The sequence below is a fragment of the Cryptosporidium bovis genome, assembly GCF_009768925.1.
Source record: "Cryptosporidium bovis isolate 45015 chromosome Unknown contig_21, whole genome shotgun sequence".
In the NCBI taxonomy this organism is placed as follows: domain Eukaryota; phylum Apicomplexa; class Conoidasida; order Eucoccidiorida; family Cryptosporidiidae; genus Cryptosporidium; species Cryptosporidium bovis.
This window is the reverse complement of record NW_027125023.1, coordinates 215448-242980: the sequence shown is the minus strand read 5'-3', so window position 1 is coordinate 242980 and position 27533 is coordinate 215448. Positions and strand designations below refer to the sequence as shown.

At 29.8% G+C, this 27533-nt stretch overlaps 12 protein-coding genes across 12 annotated transcripts; 5 read left to right on the top strand and 7 right to left on the bottom strand.

The window, feature by feature from the left end:
- Window positions 1-346: 346 nt before the first annotated feature.
- FG379_001252 (aspartyl aminopeptidase) lies at window positions 347-1729 on the bottom strand (the record flags this gene model as incomplete). The annotated part of the gene is made up of 1 exon (XM_067326855.1): window positions 347-1729. One exon carries the CDS (start codon window positions 1727-1729, stop codon window positions 347-349), a length of 1383 nt encoding a protein of 460 aa, XP_067183761.1.
- Window positions 1730-2099: 370 nt separating this feature from the next.
- FG379_001422 (uncharacterized protein) lies at window positions 2100-3785 on the top strand (the record flags this gene model as incomplete). The annotated part of the gene is made up of 1 exon (XM_067327025.1): window positions 2100-3785. One exon carries the CDS (start codon window positions 2100-2102, stop codon window positions 3783-3785), a length of 1686 nt encoding a protein of 561 aa, XP_067183931.1.
- Window positions 3786-4503: 718 nt separating this feature from the next.
- Window positions 4504-6357, top strand: FG379_001421 (dolichyl-phosphate-mannose-glycolipid alpha-mannosyltransferase involved in GPI anchor biosynthesis; the record flags this gene model as incomplete). The annotated part of the gene is made up of 1 exon (XM_067327024.1): window positions 4504-6357. One exon carries the CDS (start codon window positions 4504-4506, stop codon window positions 6355-6357), a length of 1854 nt encoding a protein of 617 aa, XP_067183930.1.
- Window positions 6358-7711: 1354 nt separating this feature from the next.
- On the top strand, window positions 7712-8818 carry FG379_001420 (DRG-like OBG family GTpase fused to an RNA binding domain TGS domain; the record flags this gene model as incomplete). Its single annotated transcript, XM_067327023.1, has 1 exon — window positions 7712-8818. One exon carries the CDS (start codon window positions 7712-7714, stop codon window positions 8816-8818), a length of 1107 nt encoding a protein of 368 aa, XP_067183929.1.
- A 400-nt stretch (window positions 8819-9218) lies between these two features.
- On the bottom strand, window positions 9219-14444 carry FG379_001419 (uncharacterized protein; the record flags this gene model as incomplete). Its single annotated transcript, XM_067327022.1, has 1 exon — window positions 9219-14444. The coding sequence occupies one exon, from the start codon at window positions 14442-14444 to the stop codon at window positions 9219-9221; it is 5226 nt and encodes a 1741-aa protein (XP_067183928.1).
- An 891-nt stretch (window positions 14445-15335) lies between these two features.
- FG379_001418 (family mitochondrial membrane with 2 transmembrane domains at C-terminus) lies at window positions 15336-17543 on the top strand (the record flags this gene model as incomplete). Its single annotated transcript, XM_067327021.1, has 1 exon — window positions 15336-17543. The coding sequence occupies one exon, from the start codon at window positions 15336-15338 to the stop codon at window positions 17541-17543; it is 2208 nt and encodes a 735-aa protein (XP_067183927.1).
- A 268-nt stretch (window positions 17544-17811) lies between these two features.
- FG379_001417 (uncharacterized protein) lies at window positions 17812-21123 on the bottom strand (the record flags this gene model as incomplete). The annotated part of the gene is made up of 1 exon (XM_067327020.1): window positions 17812-21123. One exon carries the CDS (start codon window positions 21121-21123, stop codon window positions 17812-17814), a length of 3312 nt encoding a protein of 1103 aa, XP_067183926.1.
- A 405-nt stretch (window positions 21124-21528) lies between these two features.
- FG379_001416 (uncharacterized protein) lies at window positions 21529-21843 on the bottom strand (the record flags this gene model as incomplete). The annotated part of the gene is made up of 1 exon (XM_067327019.1): window positions 21529-21843. One exon carries the CDS (start codon window positions 21841-21843, stop codon window positions 21529-21531), a length of 315 nt encoding a protein of 104 aa, XP_067183925.1.
- Window positions 21844-21977: 134 nt separating this feature from the next.
- Window positions 21978-22445, bottom strand: FG379_001415 (uncharacterized protein; the record flags this gene model as incomplete). The annotated part of the gene is made up of 1 exon (XM_067327018.1): window positions 21978-22445. One exon carries the CDS (start codon window positions 22443-22445, stop codon window positions 21978-21980), a length of 468 nt encoding a protein of 155 aa, XP_067183924.1.
- A 173-nt stretch (window positions 22446-22618) lies between these two features.
- Window positions 22619-22945, bottom strand: FG379_001414 (uncharacterized protein; the record flags this gene model as incomplete). Its single annotated transcript, XM_067327017.1, has 2 exons — window positions 22619-22641; window positions 22771-22945. The coding sequence occupies 2 exons, from the start codon at window positions 22943-22945 to the stop codon at window positions 22619-22621; spliced, it is 198 nt and encodes a 65-aa protein (XP_067183923.1).
- Window positions 22946-23929: 984 nt separating this feature from the next.
- FG379_001413 (sodium calcium cation exchanger having 12 transmembrane domains and signal peptide) lies at window positions 23930-26941 on the top strand (the record flags this gene model as incomplete). Its single annotated transcript, XM_067327016.1, has 1 exon — window positions 23930-26941. One exon carries the CDS (start codon window positions 23930-23932, stop codon window positions 26939-26941), a length of 3012 nt encoding a protein of 1003 aa, XP_067183922.1.
- A 209-nt stretch (window positions 26942-27150) lies between these two features.
- FG379_001411 (uncharacterized protein) lies at window positions 27151-27528 on the bottom strand (the record flags this gene model as incomplete). Its single annotated transcript, XM_067327014.1, has 1 exon — window positions 27151-27528. One exon carries the CDS (start codon window positions 27526-27528, stop codon window positions 27151-27153), a length of 378 nt encoding a protein of 125 aa, XP_067183920.1.
- Between the last annotated feature and the right edge of the window lie 5 nt (window positions 27529-27533).

Sequence of the window (27533 nt, the reverse complement as noted above, 5' to 3'; positions counted from 1 at the left end):
AATAGAGAATATTTATTTAAAAAAGAAAATAAAACCAAAAGTAATATTAGAGAAGAATAGGTGCAATATTTTAAGTTAACAATTTGTTCATTAATTCAGAGTCAATGAGTCGCTTACTTATTTATTAAAACAAAAAATTGTGGCACTATTCTTACATTATTTACATGTTCATGGTTGCTATAGTTAAAATTAAAAAAATAGCATGTAAATTAGTATCAAAAGAAAAAAATAATTTAGTAAGATAAATAAATACTTAAATAAAGTATTTACGCTCCTATTATTGAGTTTGAAAAGAGATTAAAAAAAGCTAAATATTGATTATTTTTAAATACAACAAATTAGTTATTTACTCAAGTAATTTAGACTCAAATTTGAGTTTAGACCATGAGAGATAGAAAACTTTGATAAAATTCAAGAGATCAGAAATATCAGATGAATGCATAAATTCTCTGCAAGAATGCATCGCAAGCATACAAGCACCGATATCAGCAGTTCTAATTCCAATATTAGAAGCAACAATAGGCCCAATAGTAGATCCACATGGCGAACCATTTTTAACCAAAAAGTCTTGTGTCTTAATGTTTAGGTTATTCGCAATGGTCTTTAGAAAAGTTCTTGTTGTGCAATCTGTTGTATATGCTTGATTAAAATTTGTTTTAATTACGATGCCATTATTAGGTTGCGGCTTGAATTTAGATTGATGCCTTTCAGAATAATTAGGATGCACAGAGTGAGCCATGTCAACACTCAAAAAAATAGATCTTTTCATAATTTTATAAAAATCAAAATTAGCAATCTCTCCATTCAGTTCTTTAATATTATTACATCTGGAAATTCTACCAAAAATGGTGTTTAAAGACTGCTTAAGGAAGTCAGATTGAGCACCAGAGAAAGACGTACTACCTACTTCTTCGTGGTCGAAAGCAACTGATACAAGTAAATCAGTCTTGTTTCCATCACATGAATCTATTAGTGCTTTAAAACAAGAATAGACACCACCTAAATTATCTAATCTGGGAGAATCAATGAATTCATTATTTATCCCAGCATATCTTGACTCAACAGAATCCATCAAACACAAGTCAAATGAAGATACATCTTGAGGCTTAATATTAATTTCATTGCATATATCTTCTAGTAATTTTCTAGGTAATGATAATAACTGTTCTGCATATTTGTCTGTATTGTCTGTAGTCGATAATATTGGTTGAAGATGCTTTTCTTTATCATAAACAAACGAATTTCTTTCATCTGATGTTGTTAAGTGAATTGCCAAGTTTGGTATTACACATAATGGTTTTTTGATGTGGACTAAATATTCATTGCATTTATTATCAACAACTTTTCCTGCTATCCCTAGTCCCCTATCAAACCAAGTGTGCCACAAACCACCTCCATATGTGGATACGCTTAATTGAGTATATCCTTCATTGCAAACTATTGAATTTGGCCTTATTCTTAAACACGGGCTGTCTGTGTGCGACCCTGTTATAACTACCATGCTTCTTTCGTAATCCAAATTAAATTGTTCGCCTACTTTAAATGCGAGAATAGTACTATAGTTCAATGTTATATAATATTTACTCCCCAACTTGATTTCTTTCACATTGTCCTCTAATTTTTCAAACCCATTTTCTCTAAGTAGTTTTATTGTCTCTTTTACAGAATGATAAGGCGACCCTGTATTATTTAGAAACTCCAAAAATTTGTCGGTTATCTCAGCTGACATCTTTTAAATAAATTCACGAATAAAAAAATATATATTTATATATTAGTATTATTTATTTATTTCCTTTGTAAATTACAAACTTTAAACTTATTCTATTTCACTATTTTAAATCATATTAAAACCCACCCCATTAAGAAATCCGCAATTGGCGCTATTTATGTGTCAGGTCCCGCCTGACTTTCCCACAAAATGAAATACAAAAAAAATGATTTTTGATGCATACTAAAGAGGTATTAGTGGGGAGAGAAAACAAATCTAAAAATAAATTAAAAGGTTTTTGGTTTTAAAAAAAGTGTGATATTAGAAGCATCATTAGCTGTGTTATATATGGACTGACAAGATAAATGTAGAGTTTAACCATTAAAGTATAATGATAAAAGAAGTTGAACCCAAGTTTGAAGGTGAAAAAATAGAATTTAAAAACACAACTTCAGAAGTTAAATTAAAAAATTCATCCCCCTGGTTAGTTCCTGAGACCCTAGGAATTGTTCCTTCTCCCAGAGCTGCACACACATGCGACTACCTTAGTGGAAGACTATTTTTGTTTGGGGGTTGGAATGGCCATGAAGCGCTTAATGATTTTTATGTTCTGTATATCAACCCAATACTAAAATGGCAAAAGTTAATTCCTTCAACTGGGAGGCCATCAAAGAGAAATAACCATGCATCTACGGTATATGGTGGCGGTTCTTTGATTATACATGGTGGCCACAATGGAGTAAGGTGGCTTAAAGATATGTATGAATTTAAAATACTAACTAAAGAAGTAGAAATTGGGGCTAATGACCGTGATTTCAGTAGTTATATGAAAAAACACAAAATCTGCGACGAAATTAATGAAGAGTTAGTTGGAACTTGGACAAAGTTTGAGATTAATGGTAACAGAAAAAAACAGCCTTCTCCTAGAGCTTGCCATACGATAAATAAGTTAAATAATAAAATATATCTGTTCGGTGGGTATGACGGAAATAAGTGTTACAATGATTTGTGGGTATATGATATTAGCAACAAAAGTTGGAGTGAGATAGAAATGATTGAAAGAATACCTAAATCTAGAAATGGGCATTCAACCATAACTTGTAGTAAAGGTGTTTTAATATTTGGAGGTCATACAGGAAAGGAGTATCTATCTGATGTTATATTGTATATTCCTAAACAGAATGAATTTACCTATCCTAATATGTATGGCATAGCCCCTTCCTCTAGAAAGGGTCATAGCATGACGCTAGTAGATGACTTTACTATTATTATGTTCGGTGGATATGATGGGAAAAACAGACTAAATGATTTATATACACTAGATATTTCTGAATTGCCTGTTAACATTACCTGGCAAAAAAGAACTGAAAACAACGATAATAATCTTAATATTCCAAGTTCAAGACAAAGAAACACAATTACAAACATGGGTTTGGGTAAATGTCTTATCTTTGGAGGATATGATGGTTATTCCTGGAAGTCTGATTCTTATATATTAGACACGAGACTATTTTTTGACTCCAGACATACTAAATATTTATCTTTACCTATGATTTCTAACTTATCAAATTTAGTCGATAATCCAGACTTCAGTGATGTTGTTTTTATATTAGAAAATAATGAAAAGCTTTACGCTCACAAGTGCATACTTGCTACCCAAAGTGAATACTTTAATTCAATGTTTAAAATTGGGATGTCAGAATCTCTTAATAAAGAAGTGATACTTACACATATACCAAAAAGGGAATTCAAATCTATAATTAACTTTTTATATACATCATATATTGGTGAGACCGATATTAATGTCCTGTGTAATATTATGATACTTGCTGATTCATATAATATAAACTCATTATTTAATGTGTGCATTAATAATATTAAACAAATGGTTAATATTGATAATGTTTGTGATATCATTATAATATCTCATACACTATCAATAAATGAACTACTTATATATTGTATCAAATTCGCTTCAAACAACCTTGAGTCTGTTATCAATAAAAACTCATTTGTTCAATTAAAAAATAAATACCCAAAATTGGCTATGAAAATATCTAGTGAAATCGTACTTTGAACCAAACATATGTTGCTAAATTAGTGAATATTCTAGAAAAAACTTGTTTTCATTTAATTTATTATATTAAAAGTAATATCAACGTTTATATTTAAGGATAACTCACCAAACAATGTGGGGTGGGTGAAATAGGAATGTTATAAGACAGATAAAGGAATCGAAATAAACCGTTCAAATCGAAGGAAAGTTATTTATCTGATGATAGATTAAGTATTTATAGCAAATAGAATTTAAAAGTGTATTAAATCCAAACGATTTATGGTTATTTTCTGGCATTTATATTTAAAGTACATATTTCATCCCAAATAAAGTATTAACTACAATTTCCCGGTAACTGCAACTTATTAATACGTGTAATAGAATTTTTTAAGTTATTTGCGGAAGTAACAGAAGTAGAAAAATAAGAAAAAACCCATTAACATAGAATATGGATATTTTTCGATCATCAAATAAAATTGAGAGAAAGTTTTAAAACAAAATTTTCTTTCATATTTTTATTATTATTAATTCACTATCAACGTTATATGTTATTTCTCTTTAAATTTTCTTATTACATTCTTTTATACCTACTTTTTAAATTACTTTTTTTAAAGTAATAACAGAGATATTTTAATTGTTCTACGTTTACTTTGTGGAATAAACTCGGTATAAAAAGATACTATATGTAATTTATGGTAGTAAGGCTCCCGTTTGTTCTGGTTTGATTTATAAATTAGAGATGCTTGTATATACACTTATATTCGTATTTAGAATATTGAATGCGGCAACAATACGGACAACATATAATCCAGATGAATATTGGCAGTCATTAGAAGTTGCATATAGAATAGTTAATGGATTTGGATACTTAACATGGGAATGGGAGCCTTGCATATCCTTGAGAAGTGTATTACATCCACTTGTCTTTACAATATGTTATAAACTCATAATAAACCCAATACAATACTTATTTGGAAATAAAGCGAGTTTTCTATACTTAATTCCTAGAATTTACCAGTCAATATTTGCAGTTTTGACGGATATAGGTACAAGTAAATTAGCATACTTTGTTTTGAACAACTATAATTCAATTGTAAATAAAAAGCATGATGAAAATATTGAGAATAAATGCAAAAACAATTATGATAGAGAAATGTCTTACATTGCTGAGTTAAAAACCAAGTTGGATCACTTGAAAATGGATACATTTACCTTAATATTATCTACATCAAGTTGGTATTATTTTTTTACACTATGTAGAACATACTCGCAGTGTATTGAATGTTGTCTTAATGTTTGGAGTGTTTATTACATTTACAAATCAATGAATAGTTATTCCGATAAAAATAAGAATTATAAAAGTGAATATTTGTATATAAAAAATATTTCACTGGGTGTTTTATTTTCAGCTATGAGCGTATTAATCAGAAGTTCGTCACTTCAATTTTGGGTTTATTTCTATTTTATTTTTATTATTGAGAGACTAATATCAACCAGGAACGAAAATATGTATATTTATAAGATAATAACTTTTATTGTTATATGCGTACTTATTGCGATAATATCTGTGTCTATAATGGTTGCAACTGATTATTGGTTTTATAATAAGTTAACTATACCAATTATCAACTTTATCAAATTCAATTTAATTGGTGATCCTGGTAAATATTACGGAAAACAGTCAATTTTTTATTTTTTCATTGAGACTCCAATAATAACATTATTCTCATTTATTCCTTTATTTATAATTGGGATATATGCATCTTTAAAAATCGAATTTATTAAAAGAAACAAACTATTCAGTATTTCCCAAATAACAACCCTTCTAATACTAATTACATTCTCACTTTCATCCCACAAAGAACACCGTTTTATAATCCCGTATCTTCCATTTATAATAATAACCACTAGCATTGGCACTCACCATTTAATTCTTTTAAGAGGAAATAAAAATAAGATAATTAAGGCATTTAATTTGTCTGTAATTAAATATTTGTTCATTGTTCAATCTATTCCTGCATTATTTTTTACAACATTACACCAAAGAGGTGGTGAAAGTGTTATTAGATATTTTTCAAAAGAAGCCAGCTTGAATGAAAATGGTGATTCAATTTTTTTTATTTCTCAATGTCACATGTATCCCATATATTCTTATTTGAACAAAAGAATACCTATTGGATTTCTTGATTGCTCACCACCCATTAATGATAACTACAAATATAATTGGAATCAGTTATTGTGGAAACACGAAAATACTTCTGAATTTTTACAACAGTTATTTATTGAAAACCACAATGATATTTCTTGTGTTAGTCCTTACATCTCAGTTGATAGCACTCAAGGCAGTAATAATAATGGTAATTATGATTTAGATTTTAAAAATTGTATAAATTACAAATTTAATCGAAAACTTTGTCCAAAACTCCCAACCTATTTTGTTATTCACTCTTATTTCAATGAAAATGTTAAAGAGTGGCTAAAAATGAACGGCTATAGATTTGAAAGAAAAATATTTGATTCAATTTTGACAGAAACTCCAAATGGATATATTTTGTGGTCTTATTACTTCATTTACTCTATTCATGACAATTAAATTTCTTATTTGCTTAATTTTTTCTTAAGTTTATCTAGTTTTTTATCAAATCTTAGATTAGTATTTATGTCATACTCTTTACGATGTATTGCATGTTTGCATGCATATTATTATGCTATTTTAAATTGCATGCATCCATTTATTGAATAAAGTTATGTGGATAGTTAACTGAATTAATATATTAAAATGAACAGGTGAATATATTAATTAACTGTTAAAAATCTTCATTTTTTCTCATTATTTTTTTTTGTCACAAATGAGTGAAAAAGAGAATATACCTATATATGAAAAGGAATACTTTACTGACAGTGAAAGGGAGGTATGTATAGAATTAATTTTGTTATATTTCTAATTGAATTAATTCTAATTATAAATTAAAACAAAAAAAACTCCAGAGTTATAATACAGAAAATAATTCTACATTGTTATCACCTGTTTCGTGGCTCCAACTTGATGAGAATAAATTTTACTCTGAAAAAAATGGAAGCAAAAACGAATTAAAGTCGGAGAATCTTATTAAAGAGTTAACTTATGGTACGTTTATGATCAATATTTATATTTGTTTTCATTTTGTCTATTTTGCTCTTTATAAATGAATCAATTGTGATTACTCATTTAAATAATAATTAGAACTTTGCTATTTAAAAGCAACTAATATTCATTCAAAGTTCTGGGTAAGTCTGAAATATATTTATAACTTAATTATTCTTTAATTCTTGTTAAATAAAATATAAAGGGATCGATAACAAAAGTTATAATAATTTCGATAATAATCCAAATACTTACATTGACCATATTATTTTTCAAATGTGATTTAAGCATTATCTAGGATTCCAGAGTGTCACAAAATGATTAAACTATGTAGAAACAATTGGTAAAGACAAATAAATGAAAGCATGATAACAATGATGTGAAGAGAGAAAAGCTTATGTGTCTGTAGTTACTCCTATTTCGAATAACCAATTCATTTGTCCAAAATTTTGACTCATCTATCTCATTGATATCCTTCTTTATTTCACTTATATTTTTTATCAACAAATAGTAAGGGGAAAAGCAACCCACTAAAAAAACAAAAAGTGACTGGCGCTAAATGTTTGTTTGATTTTGACATAGTGACAAATATAAATCATAAAGTAGAAAAATTATTGCGAACAGGAGAAAAACAAGCAGATAAATAAGAACAATTTTAAATAAAACATATATTTCCAAGTATATATATACATATTATATACAAATAACTGAGTAATATGTATATTTATGTACAGTGAGTAGAAATACAGTAATTAAGCAATATTAAACAAGAATTTAAGTATTAAAAGGAAAAGAAGTTGGTAAATTTGCATATTAATTTAAAATGAGTTTACTACAGAAAATAGCTGAGATAGAAGCCGAGATGGCTAGAACTCAAAAAAACAAGGCGACGAATTTTCACTTGGGATTACTAAAGGCAAAATTGGCAAAATTGCGTGCTCAAGTAATAAGTGGAAGTGATGGAAAGGGAGGAGGGGGTGGTGGAAATGAAGGGTGGGATGTAAGTAAAACAGGAGAAGCAAGAGTGGGACTTATAGGTTTTCCATCGGTTGGTAAGTCAACATTACTTAATAAATTAACAGGCACATTCAGTGAGGTAGCAGCATACGAGTTTACAACATTAACATGCGTACCAGGTGTATTTAATTACAAAGGGGCAAAAATACAGCTATTAGATTTGCCTGGTATTATAGAAGGAGCAAAGGATGGTAAAGGTAGAGGTCGTCAAGTAATAGGTGTAGGTAGAACCTGCAGTTTAATATTAATAGTACTAGATGCCTTAAAACCGCTTACACATAAAAGAATTATAGAAAGGGAATTAGAGGGATTTGGAATAAGATTAAATAAACACCCACCAAATATATCATTTACAAGAAAGGATAGAGGAGGAATAACAATAACATCAACAGTACAATTAAAAAATATAGATGAAGAGACGATAAAATCAATATGTTCCGAATATAGAATAAATAATGCAAATTTTGTAATACGTTGTGACGCAACTGCGGATGATATAATAGATATAATAGAGGGCAATAGAATATATTTACCATGTATTTACGTTTTAAATAAGATTGATCAAATCACTATTGAAGAATTAGATGTACTTTCACAATGTCCTCATTATGTACCCGTATCTGCACATCATGAATGGAATTTAGATGCTTTAATAGAAAAAATATGGCAATATTTGGATTTAATTAGAATATATACAAAACCTAAAGGCCAAATACCTGACTATGCAGCTCCAGTAATATTAAAACGCGAAAAATCCACAATAGCTGATTTTTGTAGAAGAATTCATAAGCAACTATTACCACAGATGAAATACGCACTTGTTTGGGGGCAGTCTGTAAGACACAATCCTCAAAGAGTTGGTAAAGATCATGTTTTAATTGATGAAGACGTTGTTCAAATAGTTAAAAAGTAGATTGAATAAGACAAATAATATTCGGATCGACCAATATCGGGTTTTTTTTTAACTTTGTTTACTCTTAACCGCACCTTTTTAATATTGTGTATTGAAATACCTAGATATTTATAGAGGAGATTTGCAAGATAAGATGGAAAGAACGGGTATAAGACAAACAGCAAGTTCCCTATCTGAACTTACGGTGTAATATGATTACTAAAATATGGAAAATCACATTAGATAAACGTAAACTTGAAAAAAACTGTCAATATGATGTTCAAAGTATTATAATTATAATTTTCATATATAATTTATTGAGCGAATATTGTTTATATAATAGAAATTAAAGTGTATATGTGCTTTGTTTCTTACATAAATATATATAGTTTGTGCATTTATAATTTTCACTTACAAGAATTCAAAAGTTATCAAGTTTATACTTGTTTACATAGTTAAATGCCTTATAATTGATCAATTCTCGATCAATGTAATTAATAAATTCATCCGAAGAATTGCTTATTATTGAGTTACCAATAGATGCGGTTTTCATATCATATTTGTTATTTTCTTTTGCCTTAGTATGTTCAACGTGAAAACATACGAGATAGTCTTTAATTAATTCAAAAATAGGATTAAAATAGTAATAGTTTTCAACTATTCTGTGTTGGTTGTTATTGCAAGTTGAATTAAGTTTGTTTTTTATGGAGTCAATGTCATTCACAGGTTGAATATAATCAAATAGTACATTCCAAATAATATTCGGAATTTTCAGATTTCCACCATCCCAATTTTTGGAGATTATAGATATCCAACTAAAGTATAAATGAATTAATTCAACCGTAGTTTGTGTTAAAAAGGAATCATTTCCAAGCATTTCAGTGTCTTTAATAAAATACTCATCATTCGGATATATGTGTTCACAACTAACACTATTTGTATATTTATCTTTATTAGATTCAAATTCATCAAAAAAGTTGATTGTATACAAATAAATATGATATATCCAAGTAATAATATCTTTTATATCTGAATAAGCAAAATTACTAGATACAAGAATCCAGTCTATATTACCATTTGTAAACAATCTGAAGCAATTTATAAACCCTCTTATGATTGAACACCTGAAAAGTGAAAATAAGTGATCATATCTAATACCAGGACCAGTAGCAATCTTACTGTTAACTTCGTTTTCTTCGCTATCTATTACATATTCATGTTCATATTCATTAACATCAGTTATAAGCAAAGTTTTTTTGCGTTTTTTATCATCAATTCCATGAAAGTCTTTTACTAAAAGTGTCAAAATAAAGGTTGTGATATCAATTTTTATTAACTCAGAGGATGAGTTAACTTCATAATTAACATCATTACTGCAAATTGACTCTTTAAAAGTTGCTATTTCACGACTAGAACCATTTTTTTCTTCATTTATATTCCCATTGGTGCAATATTCTTTACTATTTTTGTTTATGCTATTTCTAACATTATGATTCGAAATTTTGATATTATTGGAATAACTTCCAAATGAGAGTTTTGTGTTAATCAAAGAGCTTATACCTGGCTCATAAACAATTATGTTATTATTTCCAGAATTAGCGTCATTTACTACACCAATCATACCAGTTGGCGCTAACCCCACACACTTGAATTTAAAATTGCATGACATACCAGAGTAATGAGAAATAATTAGTTTATTGTTTATGATGTTTTTTACTGCTTTTGAATAGGGATTAGTTTGAATTAAGTCAGAGTTAGAAGCAATAACCAGTTCTTCGTTTCCATTTAAATATTCACAATTAATTATCTCACTCAGCTTTTTTTCAATTACACCTATTTCGTTTTCGGCAATGAGTGAATCATTCTTAAATAGGTCAAATTTATCATTTTGAATGCAAATTACAAATGAAAATATAAGAGTTATAGTCTTTAATATTGGTATTTTTAGTTTGACATCCTTTTTTAAATATTTGCTTATATTAAGAACACTACAACAATTTAGAAATTCATCAATTATTTTTTGTTTTCCCTCCACTGTTGATATGTTAAATGTAAACAATGATAAAGACTTCCCCAAATAATCATCGTCCTCAGGGACTTGTTTTGAATTGAAACTGTTGTTTACTAAAAAAGGCAAAGTCCAAACTACAACGTCACCGTTGTTAGTTATATAGTCATTAAATATATTTTCAAAAGTAATCCCAATATTGTTTGCAGTTTCTAGCTTAATATTTTCATTTATAGTATAAATGTCTCTCTCAGAAAAAAGCCTATTTCTGAGACAGCTAAAGTTGTTATAGTTCATCCAAATAGATAACATTTCAACGTGTATTGGAATGCTTCTGTTGAAATATTCATCATCACAACTATTAAAATTACCACTGTAAGAATCATAAATGCAATTCAAATCGCTGTTATTAAAAATAAAGTCTTTTTCATATAAATCAAGTATAACTCTCTGCTTTTCATTACTTTCATTGCACTTACTCACCTTTTCTGACTCTAACACTACTGAATTCCATGGAAAAACAAATTCACTCGAGTCACATTCAACTTCTATACCCTCATCACTTTTAGTTACATTTGATAATATAAGTTCAAGTTTTGTGTAAAATGAATTCAGGGAGTTAATGTGTGACCTTGATATTCCATTTAAAGACAATAGTTGATTGTAAAAAAAAACAAAACTAAAATTGATAGAATCGAGTATATTCGATATTATATCGTTTTTTATTTCTCTTAACATTCCTTTCACAGAGGCTTCTAACAAAAAGTTTACTCCATTTTTACTATAGGGAAGATCTAAACTTGAAATAATTGAATTTAAGTGAAAATTTCCTGGATAATAATTAATATTACTACCATTGTTGCAGTTACTGTAGTCTTTATATTGGGTATAATCAATTTTTTTATCAAGATTTATTTTATCTAATTCACCTCTCTTAATTCTCATTATTTGTTGATAATTGAATATAGATTTATGTTTCTTCCAATTTCCTATGCCTATCAAATTGTCTTCAATAAGATTATCTGAGTAAATTTGTTTTTCTCTCTCATTTATTCTAAAGTCTTCGCCTGACTCACTGCAGCTATCAAGTAATGTCTCATCTCCACTTTCATTACTTTTCAACTTAATTTCAGTATTAATGACATTATTGTCTTCTGTTGAATCTCCATTTGTTTTCTTGATATTCAACACTCCAATATTTTTTCCCGTGTTTGCTACAAAGTTTTTGTTTCCAGCACTTATGCCACCTGTAATTCCAGAGACAACATCATTAGATGTTTCATTGTCACCATCGCAAGGATCGTCACTTGTCACTAAAATAACTCTATTAAGATTGTCACAAATTGCTGTATTATTATTTCTAGTATCACTATTATTATCACTATTATTATTATTCCCAACCTGATTAATAAACATTCTTTTTTTGTTATTAATATTATTATTATATATGCCAAAATCACTGTTTCCATGGTTAAAATTATTTGAAATACAATCATTATTTGATATAAAAGTCTCTTGTAAAAGGATGTTGTTTTCTAAATCGTGTCTATTTTCATTGTAGTAGTCCTCAAGCTGATCAATACTCCTTTTATTTCTATTACCTACCGAGGTGTAATTTAGTGTAAAATTATTACTATTTATGGAAGCATTTTGGTGGTTCGAATTCTGGTAAAAACCTTGTACAATAATATTATTACTATTGTTGTTATTACAGATATTGTTAACATAGTTTTGCTGATGATTCTCATTTATTATGCTTTCAATCCTGTTTCTGTATTTGTTTATATCAATATTACTCACATCCCTAATAAGTAAGTTTGTATCAGTGTTGTTTTTTGCGTTGACAATGTTCCTATTTCCTGCAGTTAATGCTGTGTCGAAAAAATTATTAAAATTAGTATTATCACGCATATTATTGTTAGAAATGTCATTTTTACTGGTTTCATGATCGTATCTGGATCCTTTAATCTCAAAGTCCATTCTTGAAAGTAAACCACTTATTGGATCTAAAATGTCAATCCTTTGAATTTTGCTAAATAGGGAAGAAAGAATTTCAGAAGGAAAACTAAGTGAATTTAAGATGCTTAATGAGTCAAAAGATGATGGATTCACACACTCTCTAAAAGATACAATATAGCAGTTGTTCCTGTTTCTTCCCTCAATATCCTTCGTTAAATCCCAAATACTTGAATACATAGAACCAACACCACCATTACCACTATTAAATATTGATATATTAGGATTATCTTTCCTGTAAATATGGATTCCAAATCTCTCAGTAAAGAGCTTCAGATATTCAATTGATTCAATGTATATTCCAAATATCTCAATAAAGTCTTTTAAAGGCATATTTTGTTTACGACTTATGTTTGAAGAAACAAGTATGGTTAAATACTTTAGTCTAATAATATTTGAGTACTTTTTGATAAGTATACAGATTAATATTAATGAATGAGAATATTTTTTAAACGAATTGTTTTTCATTTTACTATTTTCCATTAGTGTATTTATTATATCAATGCATTTTCTAAAGTATCTGAAATACCTAACTATATTTAAAAGTCTAAATGAACAGTGTATGTCTAGTGCCAATTTAATTAAAGGATTGTCAGATAGTCTTGAATTTAACGAATTAATTATGTCGATAATTCTTGTATCGCTTGAATTTTCATTCTTAAAATTTATATTCATGCTTGTTAATATTCTATATGACCAAAATTCTGCCTGATAAGGTGAATCATAAATTAATATATTCATGAATTCTAAATTATCTATTAATTCGTTAAATTTTTTTTTTGAATACTCAACATCTTGATAACCTGACATTAATTTACCCAGACATGTTGACATCAAAGATCCATTTTGAACAGAATTAAACTCTTTTACATTGCATAAACATTCTTCTGACAGTAACAAAAACCTGAAGGATATTTCATAGCATTCAATACTTCCTCTATGACGGTTTGCATGTTGTACCGTTAAATCTTGCCATACTGCTCTTAGTCTATCTCTCAAAAAATTATATATATCTATATATCTATAATTGTTGAATCCAATATTTTTGTAGTATAGATAGCCAAACATTTGCCTATCTGCCTCGATAAAGTAAACTATAAGTCTTCTAACTACCATTCTACACCACATTACTGAACGTACGAGTTCTTTGTGAAAAACCCTAGATGCATCTGAACGCTGGAAACTCTTAACTGCTAGATGATGATTCACTATTCTCGCTTCTATATCATCATTCAACAAAAATCCTGAAAGCCTCTCAAAATCGTTTGCAGTTGATGTCTGTTGTTTGTTTATCATCTCCTCTTTGCTACACATTCCAAAAAGCTCACCAACAAGCACATCTTGACTATTTATGTTTCCTATTACACACTTTTTGCCTCCTCTAATATTATTATTACCTATAGCATTGTTACTGTCATCTTCGACAGTTACTAGTTGAAGAGGATCCTGTATTTTAAAATACTTTGATGAACTAACATTTTCAGGATTTTCAAATAACTCCTTTCTAAGCAATGGGTGAAATTTGTTGTACGCCCTTTCAATAGGCGGAACAAACTCATTATCAACATTATATAATACGTCTCTTCCGGATTTGTTTCTATTTCCACAAGTTAGTTCGTTCATCCCAATTAATTATTCGCTTTTCTTTTTAATTATAACATATATATACCAATACTGCTACCCAGTAATTTATTAATATTGATGCTTTGTTTGATAAGGTACTATGCTTGTCTTATCTTTTGCTTTTATACAATAGCCCCTACTTATTATCATTATTATCGTACATTCCAACTCCGGAATAAAAAATCTCAATTTACAAAAAAAACGAAAATAAATCTTCCAATGCTAATATCCTGTAAAAATATCACGGAACTGTTGGCTACTCAATTTTTTTTGCAAATATATGTATGTTAAATCCCAATTTCACACTTAAAACCGTATCTTTTTTATTTAACGATTTTATTTCTTTTCTTTAGCTCTTTTTTTCTTCACCTTTTATTCTTCCTCCTTCCCTTCGTTCAGGTATATTCACCTATACTTTGTTTATATAGTTGACTAAAATACAATGAAAATGAGTTTCCTTTTACTTAAAAAAATTTCAACATTTAGCCTTCACCCCTCTATTATTTCTTTTACTCTGTATACAAGTATGACCATTTAAAAAAAAATGCCGCCGAAACATTGCGCCAACATGTGGTACCGAATTTATAGATCTATCTAGAAAAAAAAAGTAATGAAAAGGGTGCAGGATCGTGCATGCAAAAAGAGGGAAAAGGATTCAATAAATAAATAGAATGGATAATGTAAAATATAATAAAGTAATCATTTATCATAGCAAGTGGTTGTGAGTTAGTTAAGTAGATAAATAAAAAATCAGGTGTGTTTATTTATTGGTGTATGAGTGAGTAGTAAAATAAAATACAATAATTAAAAAAACGAATTCACTAATTTAAATATTATACCTTATTTAAAGTAAATAGACTAATTAATTAATGATAGTATTTATTCGTATAAATGAGTTTTAATAGCGGTGAAAACATATTTGAGGATGGTGAATATGTGAGAATATCATCTACTAGTTATTCAAAAGTAGGACAAAAAAAGAAAAAAAGTTACGATGACAGTGACAAAAATGATATCAATGGGCACGAAGACACTACACACAGTGTTTACGAGTATTATGTTACTGATGGAAAAGGAGGGTATGCGAATTGCGGGGTAAACATAAAAAAAGGTCAAGTGGAACTAACAGAGGGAATAGGTAGGTTAAATGGAGAGAAATTGAGGAATAAAATGGCGGATGTTGCCAATATCGGTGACCACAATTATGTGTGTGATGATGAATATATTAATTATGGTTACAAATATGGCCATGACTACTATTATAATTATGTGAGTGATAGAATTCATGGAAAAGGTGAAGACTGTACGAGCAACAACGATATAAATTGTGAAATGAAGAAATTTGAAAGTGGAGCTAATTTAGGCTATTTAAAAAGCAAATATTACGGAATAAAGAAATTATTCAATAGTATAGTCTTAAGACCTGAGAAAAAAAAAAATATTAGTGTCAGTAACAATAATAGCACCACTAGTGATAAAAATGGCAACAATTCAAAAAACAAATGCAGTAAGAGTTTCGAGTATAGCCAATATAGCCATAACAATCAAAATTTAAGGAATTATGATAACTATGATTATGGATTAGAAATATACAGTGAGGACACAGGAGAAAGAGTAGAAAACTTTACAAGAATGCTCCTTAACATGGAAGAAAGGGATAGGGATTTTATAAATGGTGAATACACAACAAAAGATGGTTCGAAAGTAAAATTGCAATTAGAGGAAGAAAAAGTAGATTTAGATGAGGAGCATAAAAAAGATATGGAGTTGTCATGTGACTTCTTGAAAGCAAATATAATAGGATGGAATAAAGGACAGTATGTGAAACTAAGAAAAGAAGGTGAGGATAGAAACAGTTACTATTTTGATTATTTAAATAACTTACAAAGTCCGAATATTAGAAGATTAAACTGGGTAGAAAGATATTTGCAAAAACAGAGAAAAATACCGGTTGTATGTATAAAAGATGGAATGATAACACAAAATTATATGCAGACAGCAGAATTACTGAGGAAAGTTCATATGCATAATGTGAAGCAAATACTCGAAGAGAAAGCAACAGGAGCATTAACGTTGAGAGATCTGAGACAAGTAGTGAGTTTGCACGGTTTTGAGAGACCTTCAATAGAAATAAGAAGGAATTGTATTCTTGTGAATATGCCAGGTGTTAGATGTTTAATATTGCATGATAAAGTTTACTATCTTCCAAGAAAGCCTATTTCAGTTATTTGTGGGAACGATGGTGCTGAAAATGGTAAATACACTAGGTATAATATAACAGATTATCATGATCATTGCATAATAGAGAAGTTAGTTCTTATAACAAACAATAACGTCGATAAAAAAGATGATTACTCAGAAAATGGGAATGATTTAAACAGCAAAGGTATTAATTTGGATTTAGACTCAAATACAGGAAACAAGGAAAAAGAACAATACAAAGCACCACTTGAATTAAATGCACTTGAAGTATGCCTTGTTCAAGTATGTACTCAACTGTGGGACAATTACTATAAAATATACAATACAGCTCAGAATTTTTTGACGCATATAGAAAATAACCCAACGTCTACACAAAAAGTACATGAGATAAACGATTTAAGAAAAATGTTAGATTCACTTAGAGATAGAATAAAGGGTGTTTATGAAGCAATAAAAGAGATACTAGATGATGATGATCTTCTAGTTAGAATAGAAATATCAAAATTTTGGAAACAACCTCAAAATTGGGACAATATTGCCATTCTTGAATCTTCTTTTTTTGACTCTGAGATATTATTAGAATGCTATGAGCAAGAAGTCGAAGGTTTAATCAGAACAGTAAATCGTTTAAATGCTCAATTAGATGATGCTATTGAGATTATGCAGATACATCTCGCAACTATAAGGAACAACTTCCTTAAGGGTGAGATAAGTCTTGATATTGTTGGTGTTTGCGTTGGTTTTGTTTCTGCAATTGCTTCTATATTTGGAATGAATATACAAAGTGGACTTGAGAAAAATATTGGAATATTTTGGTTTATGGCATACACTATGATAACAATGTGCGCTTTTGCAGGCATAATTGTCATTCTAATGTTTAGAAGACTTCAATTATAGTATAAAGTTAATTTCCATATGTTCGCGTTATACTAGATTAGTTCGTACATTTAATGACTAAATACGCGTTTTCGCTTATATATGCGTGTTACACAAATAGACTAAATCGCTTAATCATCATATGCTTTAAGTGTTTGTGTTTGTATTCATAATATCCATATATAAATATATCATTTAGACAACAAATACTAAGAATACGATATATTGTTTCTATGACAATTTTAAAGGCTAAATCAGGAAGAAAAATGCTTCACATAGATTACATTAATTAAAAGTTGATGTTATTTGAAACAATGCCCTGTTTTTCCGTATCATCATTGTCCCCATTTTTGTCAATTCTTTCATTCTCATACACTTGGGTGTTTTGAAATACCTCTCCCCATAGTGAAACACTCATATTATCGCTTTCGTCGTCAATGTTAGAGTTATTTATCTCCACTAAATTTTCACTGAGACCATCAGTTTTATCAGAATTAAGACCACTCTCACTAACTAATGTTGAATTCAGTAAATATGGTATTTTAATTATCTTGCGATTATTGCCTCTAAGATGTCTAGTCCAGAAATTAGGAGATTTATCGGTTAAAATCATAAAACCAACCCATGAGAATATCCTATTAAACGAACTTGACGGATTTTGAATTACATTGTTTAACAATATTTCGATTAAGTCTTCTAAGGATATAGATATACCATACTTTGGATATATTTCAAATGTAACAGATATTCCGTTCTGGTTTGTTGAATAATAGTTGTTATTTACATCAGAATAACTATTTGTTGGACTTAATGCTGAATTATAGTATATACTAGATGTATTATAAGGATTGGTTGCTGCTGTTAATGAATTTATTGCTATTGAAGAAGATTCAATTCCCATTGATAGTGCTAAGCTAGAGGCAAATAGATTCTTAAAGAACGAGAATGAATCCTGTGACTGATCTTTATAGTAAAAATTGGTTATATTGACCTGTGCAGTTATGTAAGTTAATGTATTGTTATTATATTCATCATTCTGATTTCCGTTACCACCATCGTAATCAGGTGTGTTAAATGGTGGGTAGTTATCTGGATTAAAGTCATCCTGATTAATATCCATATCAGAAAGTGAATTTAACGGTGATAACTGAACACCCCCGTTAACTACTGTTTCAGCCTGAAATACTATTCCTCCTGGCAATATAGTACCTTGCGATAATACTGCACCTATTAACAATTGTGAATCTGACGGGACCGTACTATTTCCTGAAAAAACTGCTCCACCTGGAAGTAATGAACCACCCTTTAACATTTGTATTGTTCCCAATAATGTTGTTGTTGGTGGAAATATAGTTCCTGGTGGTACAGACATTTGCTGTATAAATTGACCATTAGGTATTATAACACCCCCCGGAAATATTCCACCACCAGGTAATATTAATCCGTTGGTTAAAAATGCGTTTGGCTTTATATATGAATTTGATGAAAATTTTGTTCCTGATTGTATTACTTTTCCAGATGGGTACAATATATCACCTGTCAACACTCCACCTAGTGGTAGAAATGCTCCTCCTGGCAATAATGTTTTTGAAGGCAGTGATGTTGACGAACTTAATCTTATTGATGGTGGTAATATTCCAGTTCCAAGTACCAATATTGGACCACCCAACTCCATTCTTGGAGTCAATAGTGCACCAAATATAAAAGTGCCTGCTGGAAGTGTCACACTTGATTTATATATAACCGGACTCGCCATTACTGTACCATTTGAAAATAAAATAGGGCCGTTTGAACTAAATCCACTTGGAAAATATACCTTCTCTATCAACAATATTTGTTGTGGAAATTCCAAATAATTGCTTGTAGATGGTATTTGGTAGTTTAATACTCTAAATCCTATCAAATTGCTATTACTATTGCTATTTTCACTCGTTGAATACGACGATCTGTAATATAAATTTGACGAAACTCCTGTGTCATCGAAATATGGATGATTGTTTTCAAATATATTGTCATAATCGCCAGAATTCAATAATAATGATGAAATCCCATTACCAATACTACTTGTACTCCTGCCTTCAGACTCCTCTGATTTATATATTGCGTTTTTAAATCCAAATGGAGTGTTAAATTGATAAAACCCACCCTGTAATGTTGCCATTGAAATCCTATTTGAGAAACCACCAGGAAGCAATGTACCTGATGGTAATACCCACGACCCCAAGTTGTCCTGTATTCCTATGTGATAATTGAACAACAATGAAGTTTCCGTTATTATATTATCCGGATGTAATGGTGGCTGGAGAATTGTTCCTGGTTGTAATATCGTCCCATTTGGAAATATTGCACCACCAGTTAAATAAGATATTCCTTTCAGTATTGCGCCTCCTCCCAGTGATGTTCCTATTCCCAATTTACTTCCTGCTGGTAAATTTATCATAAAAGGTGATGAACCAAATGATATCAAACCACCCATCAATACACCGCCTGTCTCTAAATAGATAGTATCGGCTATAAATGTTCCTGTAGGCAATACAGTACCATATTGTACCGTTGTATTTGGTGTTATAATTCTACCATCAGGTAGTATTGCACCACCACCAAAAACAGTGTTCGTTGATATAGTCAATGGTCCCAACAATAACGAATTACTTGGTAGGTTCGATCCGGATGGTAATATGCCTCCTGCAGGTATAGACAAAGATGTCATATTGCTAAAACCAGTTGATGAATAACATAGTGTATTCGTTATGCAACACGATGCTTCTGGTTTTAATTCTGAATTGTTTGAGCAACGATAACCATAGGTTTCTGTCCCTATGAAATTGCAATTCATATTTAATGTTAATGTGGGCTTATAATTACTGTCTTCCAAAAAAGTTGCACCTCCTGGAAATAATGTACCACCAGGTAATGTTGTTAAATAGTCCAAGTGCTTCCCTGCCTCTAATAATGTCCCATTTGGCAATAATGCACCTAACGGAAGTATAGCACCGTTCGGAAATGTAACAGGGCCAAAACTTGTTGTTCCTACTGGTAATCTTGTTCCATTTACTGAAAAATAGCCTTTTGGTATTTTTACATTTGTAATCAAACCACCATTGCCATTATTGACTCCTGTTCCTCCATTATTTATATCTGAACTAGAATTTGGCAATAGTTGTATTTCCTCTTGAAAAAATACATACGTACCATTCTGAGCACCAACTCCTCCCCTTATTACCTTTCTTGCTTCAAATGAAGGTGGTATGTCACTCTCGTCAGGTGTAAATGGTTCTGTTACAAAACTTTCATAGTAATATTGTGCTGATCCGTGATTATTTGGAGGATTGAAAGCGCCTCCAGTAAGTGACGTTATATTCAATGGAAGGGATACATTGTTTATCTCATAGAAAAACGGGCCGTATACCACTTTGTTTAATGGTTCCGTTATATTATGTATTCCAGGGTATTCCATTGACTCAAATTTAACCAATAGATTTTTCGCAACATCCTCTAATGTTTCATTTTTATTTGTTGATGATTGTGAGGATGTACTTATATATTTAAATAATTCTATTAACGACAATAGCAGTAATAGCAGTTTGTTTGATATATTCATTTTTATAAACAATATATGTTTTTATATTACTAGCATTAATTTAATATTGTGTTATTAAAATCTTAAAAATAAAATGACATCAACTTTCTTTGTGTATATTTTTATTTAATGACACTAAAAAGTAGTTAATAATATAATGCGTAATTGCCAACAATTAACTGACTATTTAATTAATGAGTTAATTAAATAAAGTATTTCCTACATTTATAACCATTTTTCCTTGTTTTTTATTTGTAAAATTTTTGCCATCTCACCACACTAGTTTTGTTTTTTCATTTGCGAACATATTTGCCACACATTAACTAGAATTACATAAAAAACAACTAAAAATGCTATTTTAATTGTAATATACATATCAAAAATCTAAATATTTACATCTTAGTTTTTATATTCACTTATTGAATGTTAATCATCGGAACATGGTTCTATATCATCTATAAAATCACTAAAATCAATATTAAACCTATCTATACTATTACCGAATTTTTGTTTGGATAAATCCCTAAGTTTAATACATATTTCTGAGTCATTGCTTATATTTAATTTTCCCTCCAATATTTTTATTATATTATCTAGTCTTCTATCATCAATACAATTCTTTTTCTCGTCGATTTTTCTCATTTCAAACTCATCTAACATGTCTGAATAGTACTTTGTATTTCTCGCTTGAAACTCATCATCCATTACTATTTTTTTGTTCTCGATATCTATATTTATCATTGTTTTTCCTAATTATCAATAAGTAAAAAATCTGTTTTATTTTTGCATATAACAAACCAAGTGAGTTATACATTGGTAAATACGAAATTCAAACATTACCATCTAATTAGAAGTAATATTGAATTATAAAGAATTTACCAAGACATATAAATACCTGTATTGTTATATATATCTATAAAAAATAAACGAATTAACTTACTTTTAGATATTTTTTCTATATACTCATTAGACATCTTTAAAGCGAACATCCTTTCCTCCTTCGTGTTCCACTGATTCTCATATTCCGAATACCAGTCAACCTCCTCGTCGATAACTCTCATTCTATTTGCATTTTTTGCGTAATTAATTATTCTGTTTCTCCTTTCAACAGCTTCTATATAATGGCCCACTTCCTCACTGCTAAAAATGTTCTTTGGGATCAATATCACATCGTCCTTTTTTTTATTCCTTTCATTCTTGTGTTCATCTTCCTCTTTATCATCGTTTTTTTCTGCCAAGGATATCTCAAAACCGCAATATAAACACTTACTTCCATTAGTAAATGCATCCTTTTCCTTCTCACATATTAGTCGTCCTGTTTCAAGAGTGTGAAAAGTGTTCATTTATTTTATTAAACGTTCTAAGTTAATTGATGCAGAAAACAGTGTAACCCAAAAATGTGGTAAAGATGATGCTATAGCATCATTCTTATTTTTGATATCCCAAATGTGTCAAACAATAATTAATCTATTATCATATATACCAAAAATAACTAAATAACATATAGATCGATTATTTAATCGTTTACATTTATTCTTCCTAACATAAAATTAAGTACTTTAAAGGTATAGATACAAATAGATAATTACAGGTTTGTTATTTGTATCTTTATATAAAAATAAGCCACAAATTTTGCGGTTACACTTCTCTAATTTTTCTACAACTCACCACATTTAATACATGTTGCATGTAAAGTGTGTATTTTTCCAAAACATGCACATAATGTTTCTACCTTGGCAGTGTTTTCCACCTTTACTTTGCTACTTTCGTCATTTGTTTTATTATATCTTTTTGACTGTTTTCTATTTTTGATATTAATATCAGAAAAGCGTACAGATTTCATCTTTTTTCCAAAAAAATATATATCTTCCTAATCAATTTATTTAAAAAGAAAATCCATCCCCCACTTCGTGGAAATATAGCTTTATTGCTTTATTTAATAGTCTAATTGCACAGCAATCCGGAATATCGCAAATAACAGTTTATTTCACAAAAAACATTCACTATTATTATGCAGTGCATAGCAATAATGTATTCCAAAATAACAATGAAAATGACAAAAACTATTTACTTGTAGATTAAAAACGCAGTTTCTTCAAATAAAATTTGCTCTACGACTTTCCTTACTATACAAAAAAAGTAGATTATTTTCCTATTCTTTAATGCTTTTTTGCAAATATATCTTTACCCACTTTTGTTATACTCAATTTTATAGATTTTTTTTGTAATTATTTTCGTTGATTAAAAAATATTTATATAATATGCAGTTACTATATACTATCTTAATAGCCATGTCTTGGCGGGAACTTGTTGTTACTATAACTAACTTGACTATTAGAGGGCGGAAGTGATTTAAAGATAAAAAGTGATTAAGGATAGGAGCAATTTTGTGAAATTGTGAATTGATTTTCGAATATATAACTTAAAAGTTTGGTGCTTCTGAGTTATTTGATAAGTAAATAGATTTTTTGTTGGTTTAAACGGTTTTACCTATTAGAAATATACATTTTGAATAGAAAAGGATAGTTAATGTTCACATGTTTCCTTTTTATTTTATAGCTTGATGTTGAATTGAGAACAGTAACTCGTACCAACAAATAATCAGAACTTATTGATAACCACAAAACCCATTTTTACTATACTTAAACAAAAGGTTAGTAAGAAAAGGAGAATTGTCACTATTTCACATATGAAATAGAAATAATATACTTGAATACGCAATAAAAGTTACTTTAAATTATTAGACTTACCTCTATACGCGTCTGAATGGGTGTATTCATTGATATGTACGTTTTTTACTTCAATGGTAATTAACAGCCTGAAAATAATGAAAAATAAAACAAGTTGTTCAAGAAAAACTTTACTTTTAATCACTTTATTATGTCTAATAATAGTATCAGAATGTTTTAGGCCAGATTTGGATGAATATGAATCTCTAAGCAGTTGTAGTATTGACGAACAGGGTTCAGATTTAGCTGGATTTGATCAAAATCACTGGTCAGGGATATTTGAAGAGCAAACAACTTTAATACCATATTCAAGGCTTTTCTACAACTATGTTTTTGAACCAGTTATTGAAGAAAAAAGAGAGGAAGGCAGCAAAAGCTTCCCATTTTCAATTATTGGTATTTTTTTTAATAAAATAGTCTTTGCAATATGTTTATTAGCATGGTCATGTATATTATTTATAGCATGTGGCACTGTTGCTGACACTTACATATCATCATTAATGATTAAGTTCGCTGAGTGTTTAAAACTTTCAGATACTTTTACTGGATCAACACTTTTGGCCTTTAGCAACGCAGCTAGTGATGTAATACTTGGAATAGTTAGTGTTTCAATTGGTGAAAAAGATGCAATAGACGTTTTCTTAGGAGACGTAATTGGTGCTTGTCTGTTTATAATATTGGTTGTATTTGGTTGTGTAATGGTATTTTCTAAGAGTGGTACAAACAGTAGCTACATTAATATTCCAGTATTTAATCATTTAAGAGATACAATGGCTTTAACAATAGGTCTAATTCAATTGTTAATTATAAACCATCTGGGATACATTTCACCAAAAATGTCTTTCGTACCTTTGATAGCGTATTGTTGTTATGTTTTACTTCTCCAGTGGAGTGAAAAATCAACCTCGTGTTCAATGCCCTTAAGTCTTACAATTAGAGACGAATATATCGGGCAAATTTACGAACATGTAATTAACTCAAAAGAAGGCAATGAAAGCAGTGAATTCAGTTTAAGAAGCAGTAATGTAACAGATATTAGAAGTATATTATATAATAACACAACCAATGTACCCTCAATACCCTTCACTCCTCCAGACTCTCTGAATGGAAATAGAAACAGCTCTGAAAAGTTTGATTCAAATACAAATGATCTTGAAATTCCGCCTATAAAACTATCATTTTTGAGTTACGAAGAAGACAAAGGAAAGAGTGTTAGTAGAGAGGGAACAATGAACAAAGAACTATATTGGGACAGAATAGGTTCTAAATCGAGAAGTATTAAAAAAGCTCTCCTTTTACTCACACCATCCCATTCACCCTCTCCTAGTACTACAAATGATGAAGTTAGTGGGAGAGTGCTTACACCTAATTCATCAAATTCTCTTCATAATAATTCTATAAGGTGTGATTCAACATTGCTACAAGATGCTTCGGAGAAAGGTGCACTGATTCCTGGAAAAATAGGTAACACATCAAGAGGCCAAAGACAGCTGTTACCTCTTCAGAGAGAGAAGCTCTTTAATAATACATTAGAACCTCCCCCGCAATGGAACATTCACAGGTCAAAGTCGCCAGTATCATTTGCTGCAAATTCAAGAAATATAGTTTCACCTGCAAGCTATTCAGCTGTAACGACTAACAACAGTCCAATTGATCAGAGTGGCAAAAATGTAGTGAGGAGTCACTCAAGAGATGGGGTTTTGAATAACAGCTATAGATCAAACTCTCATTCTGAACTAGTTCTTGTAAGTGATGATTATGCTGTTAGGCTTTCAAGAGACCTCTCTATGAGTGAGGTTGTTTACCAAACTGAATCACTTTACAACTCCTTATTACCCCCTCCAGCTCACAGAGAAAACGTTATGAAACTTCAAAAAAGAGGAAGAATGATGACAAGGGAAAGTAGAACGAGATATATTATAGGAACAAGCCAAAGCTTCAGCTACAGACAAATAAATGGGAATAATTTCATTGAAAGTGTGAATGTGGCAAGTGCAGAAGAAAGTGAGCATCATTCCAGGATAAGTTATTGGTCAGATTTTGAGGCCCTAAAAGAGGATATTTTTGGTTTCTTAAACTTTATTAGACAACTATTAATGACTCCTATTATGTTTGTACTATACCTAACTGTACCTTCCCCTTCACTAAGAAGATCTGTTCAAATAATGCAACCTTTATTTATTATCTTGGCAGTTGGGTTCGAGAAGCAAATGTATAAAAACCACCCTTTATTCTATTTGCTTGCCCTTTTATCTGCTTCGATACTCTCCCTAATTTTATTTGTAATATATACATGTATAATACCTCCAGATGACTACAACTCGGAAGATTGCATAAGTGAGGTCGAAAATCGAAGTCAGGTTCTGATTAACACTCGTAATAATCACGACGTGAGTAGAACTCAGGGCGACGATACTGCAAACGATTCAACTAATCCTGCTATGATTCCAAAACCAATAGTTTATACATACAATGCTTCTTCGAATAGTGAGAACTCCCCCAACAAAAATCAACAAAACTTTGATGCAAGAGAAACAAAAGATGGTAGATTTGAGTCATCCACATCAGAAAAATTCGTAGATATTGATATTTCCTCAGACAAAAGAATGTTTTTAAAAAACTTCCTTATGTATTGTAACATGTTATTTGGAATCATTATGTCAATTTATTGGAATGGGGTTTTGGTAAATGAACTTGTCGAGTGCATTAGAGTAATCGGACTTACTCTCGGGATTAAACCTGCTATTCTTGGTCTCACTGTTGTCGCTATGGGGAATTCTATTGCCGATCTTTTTGCTAATGTTGCTGTTTCGAGGGCTGGCCATGCTCATATGGGTCTTGCAGGTTGTTATGGAGCCTGCGTATTTCTGCTTTTATTTGGATTCGGTAGTTCTGTATTTGTGAGAACTATCCAACTTGGTTTCTCAAAAGATATTCATCTTCACTTTGAGTCACAAATTATTACTGCCACTTATCAACTTTTATATTTCCTTCCTTTTTCAGCTCTTGTTGTTGTTCTTTCGAAGGGAAGAGTACATAAAGTTTGGGGTCTCATATTTATTCTATATTTCATTATTGGAATGGCGTTCATTCTTAATGGAATTATCTAAATACAAAAGTTGCATTAAAACCAAAAAATCAACTTTTGGATGGTACCCACCTCTCACTGTTTATTTTCTTCACACATCGATTACTGTCTATTCATTTTTAAATTAAATTTTTTTTTTCATTTTAAATACCATATAGTCTTGTTTGTTTGCTTTGATTGACAAATATAGTTCCCAGCTAATTTTTTTAATAAATATATAAATCGTTAAATTTATTCCTCCTCTTCAAACTTTATAACTCTAGTTTTCTTTTTTAGATCTAGTCTTGGAACGTTTACCTCCTCACTCAAGGTTGTTCTATTCTTTTTATTCATTTCGTCAATTTTATCCATTTCATTTTGTTCAACAGAAACCTTACCAAATATCTTTACTCTTACTTCTTTTAACAAATCTTGAAACTTATCCTTTTGGCTAATGTCAAACCCTACAACACCCCCATCTTTAAAATCAGAAATTGTATTTATTATTTGTGGTGGGTCTAAATCAATACATTGTATTGTTTCTTTCTTTTCAAAATTAATCAAATTTGAGCAACATTTATTGTGATTCACAAAAAAATGTTCTAAATAACTTAAAAATGAGCTTGTCATTTTTA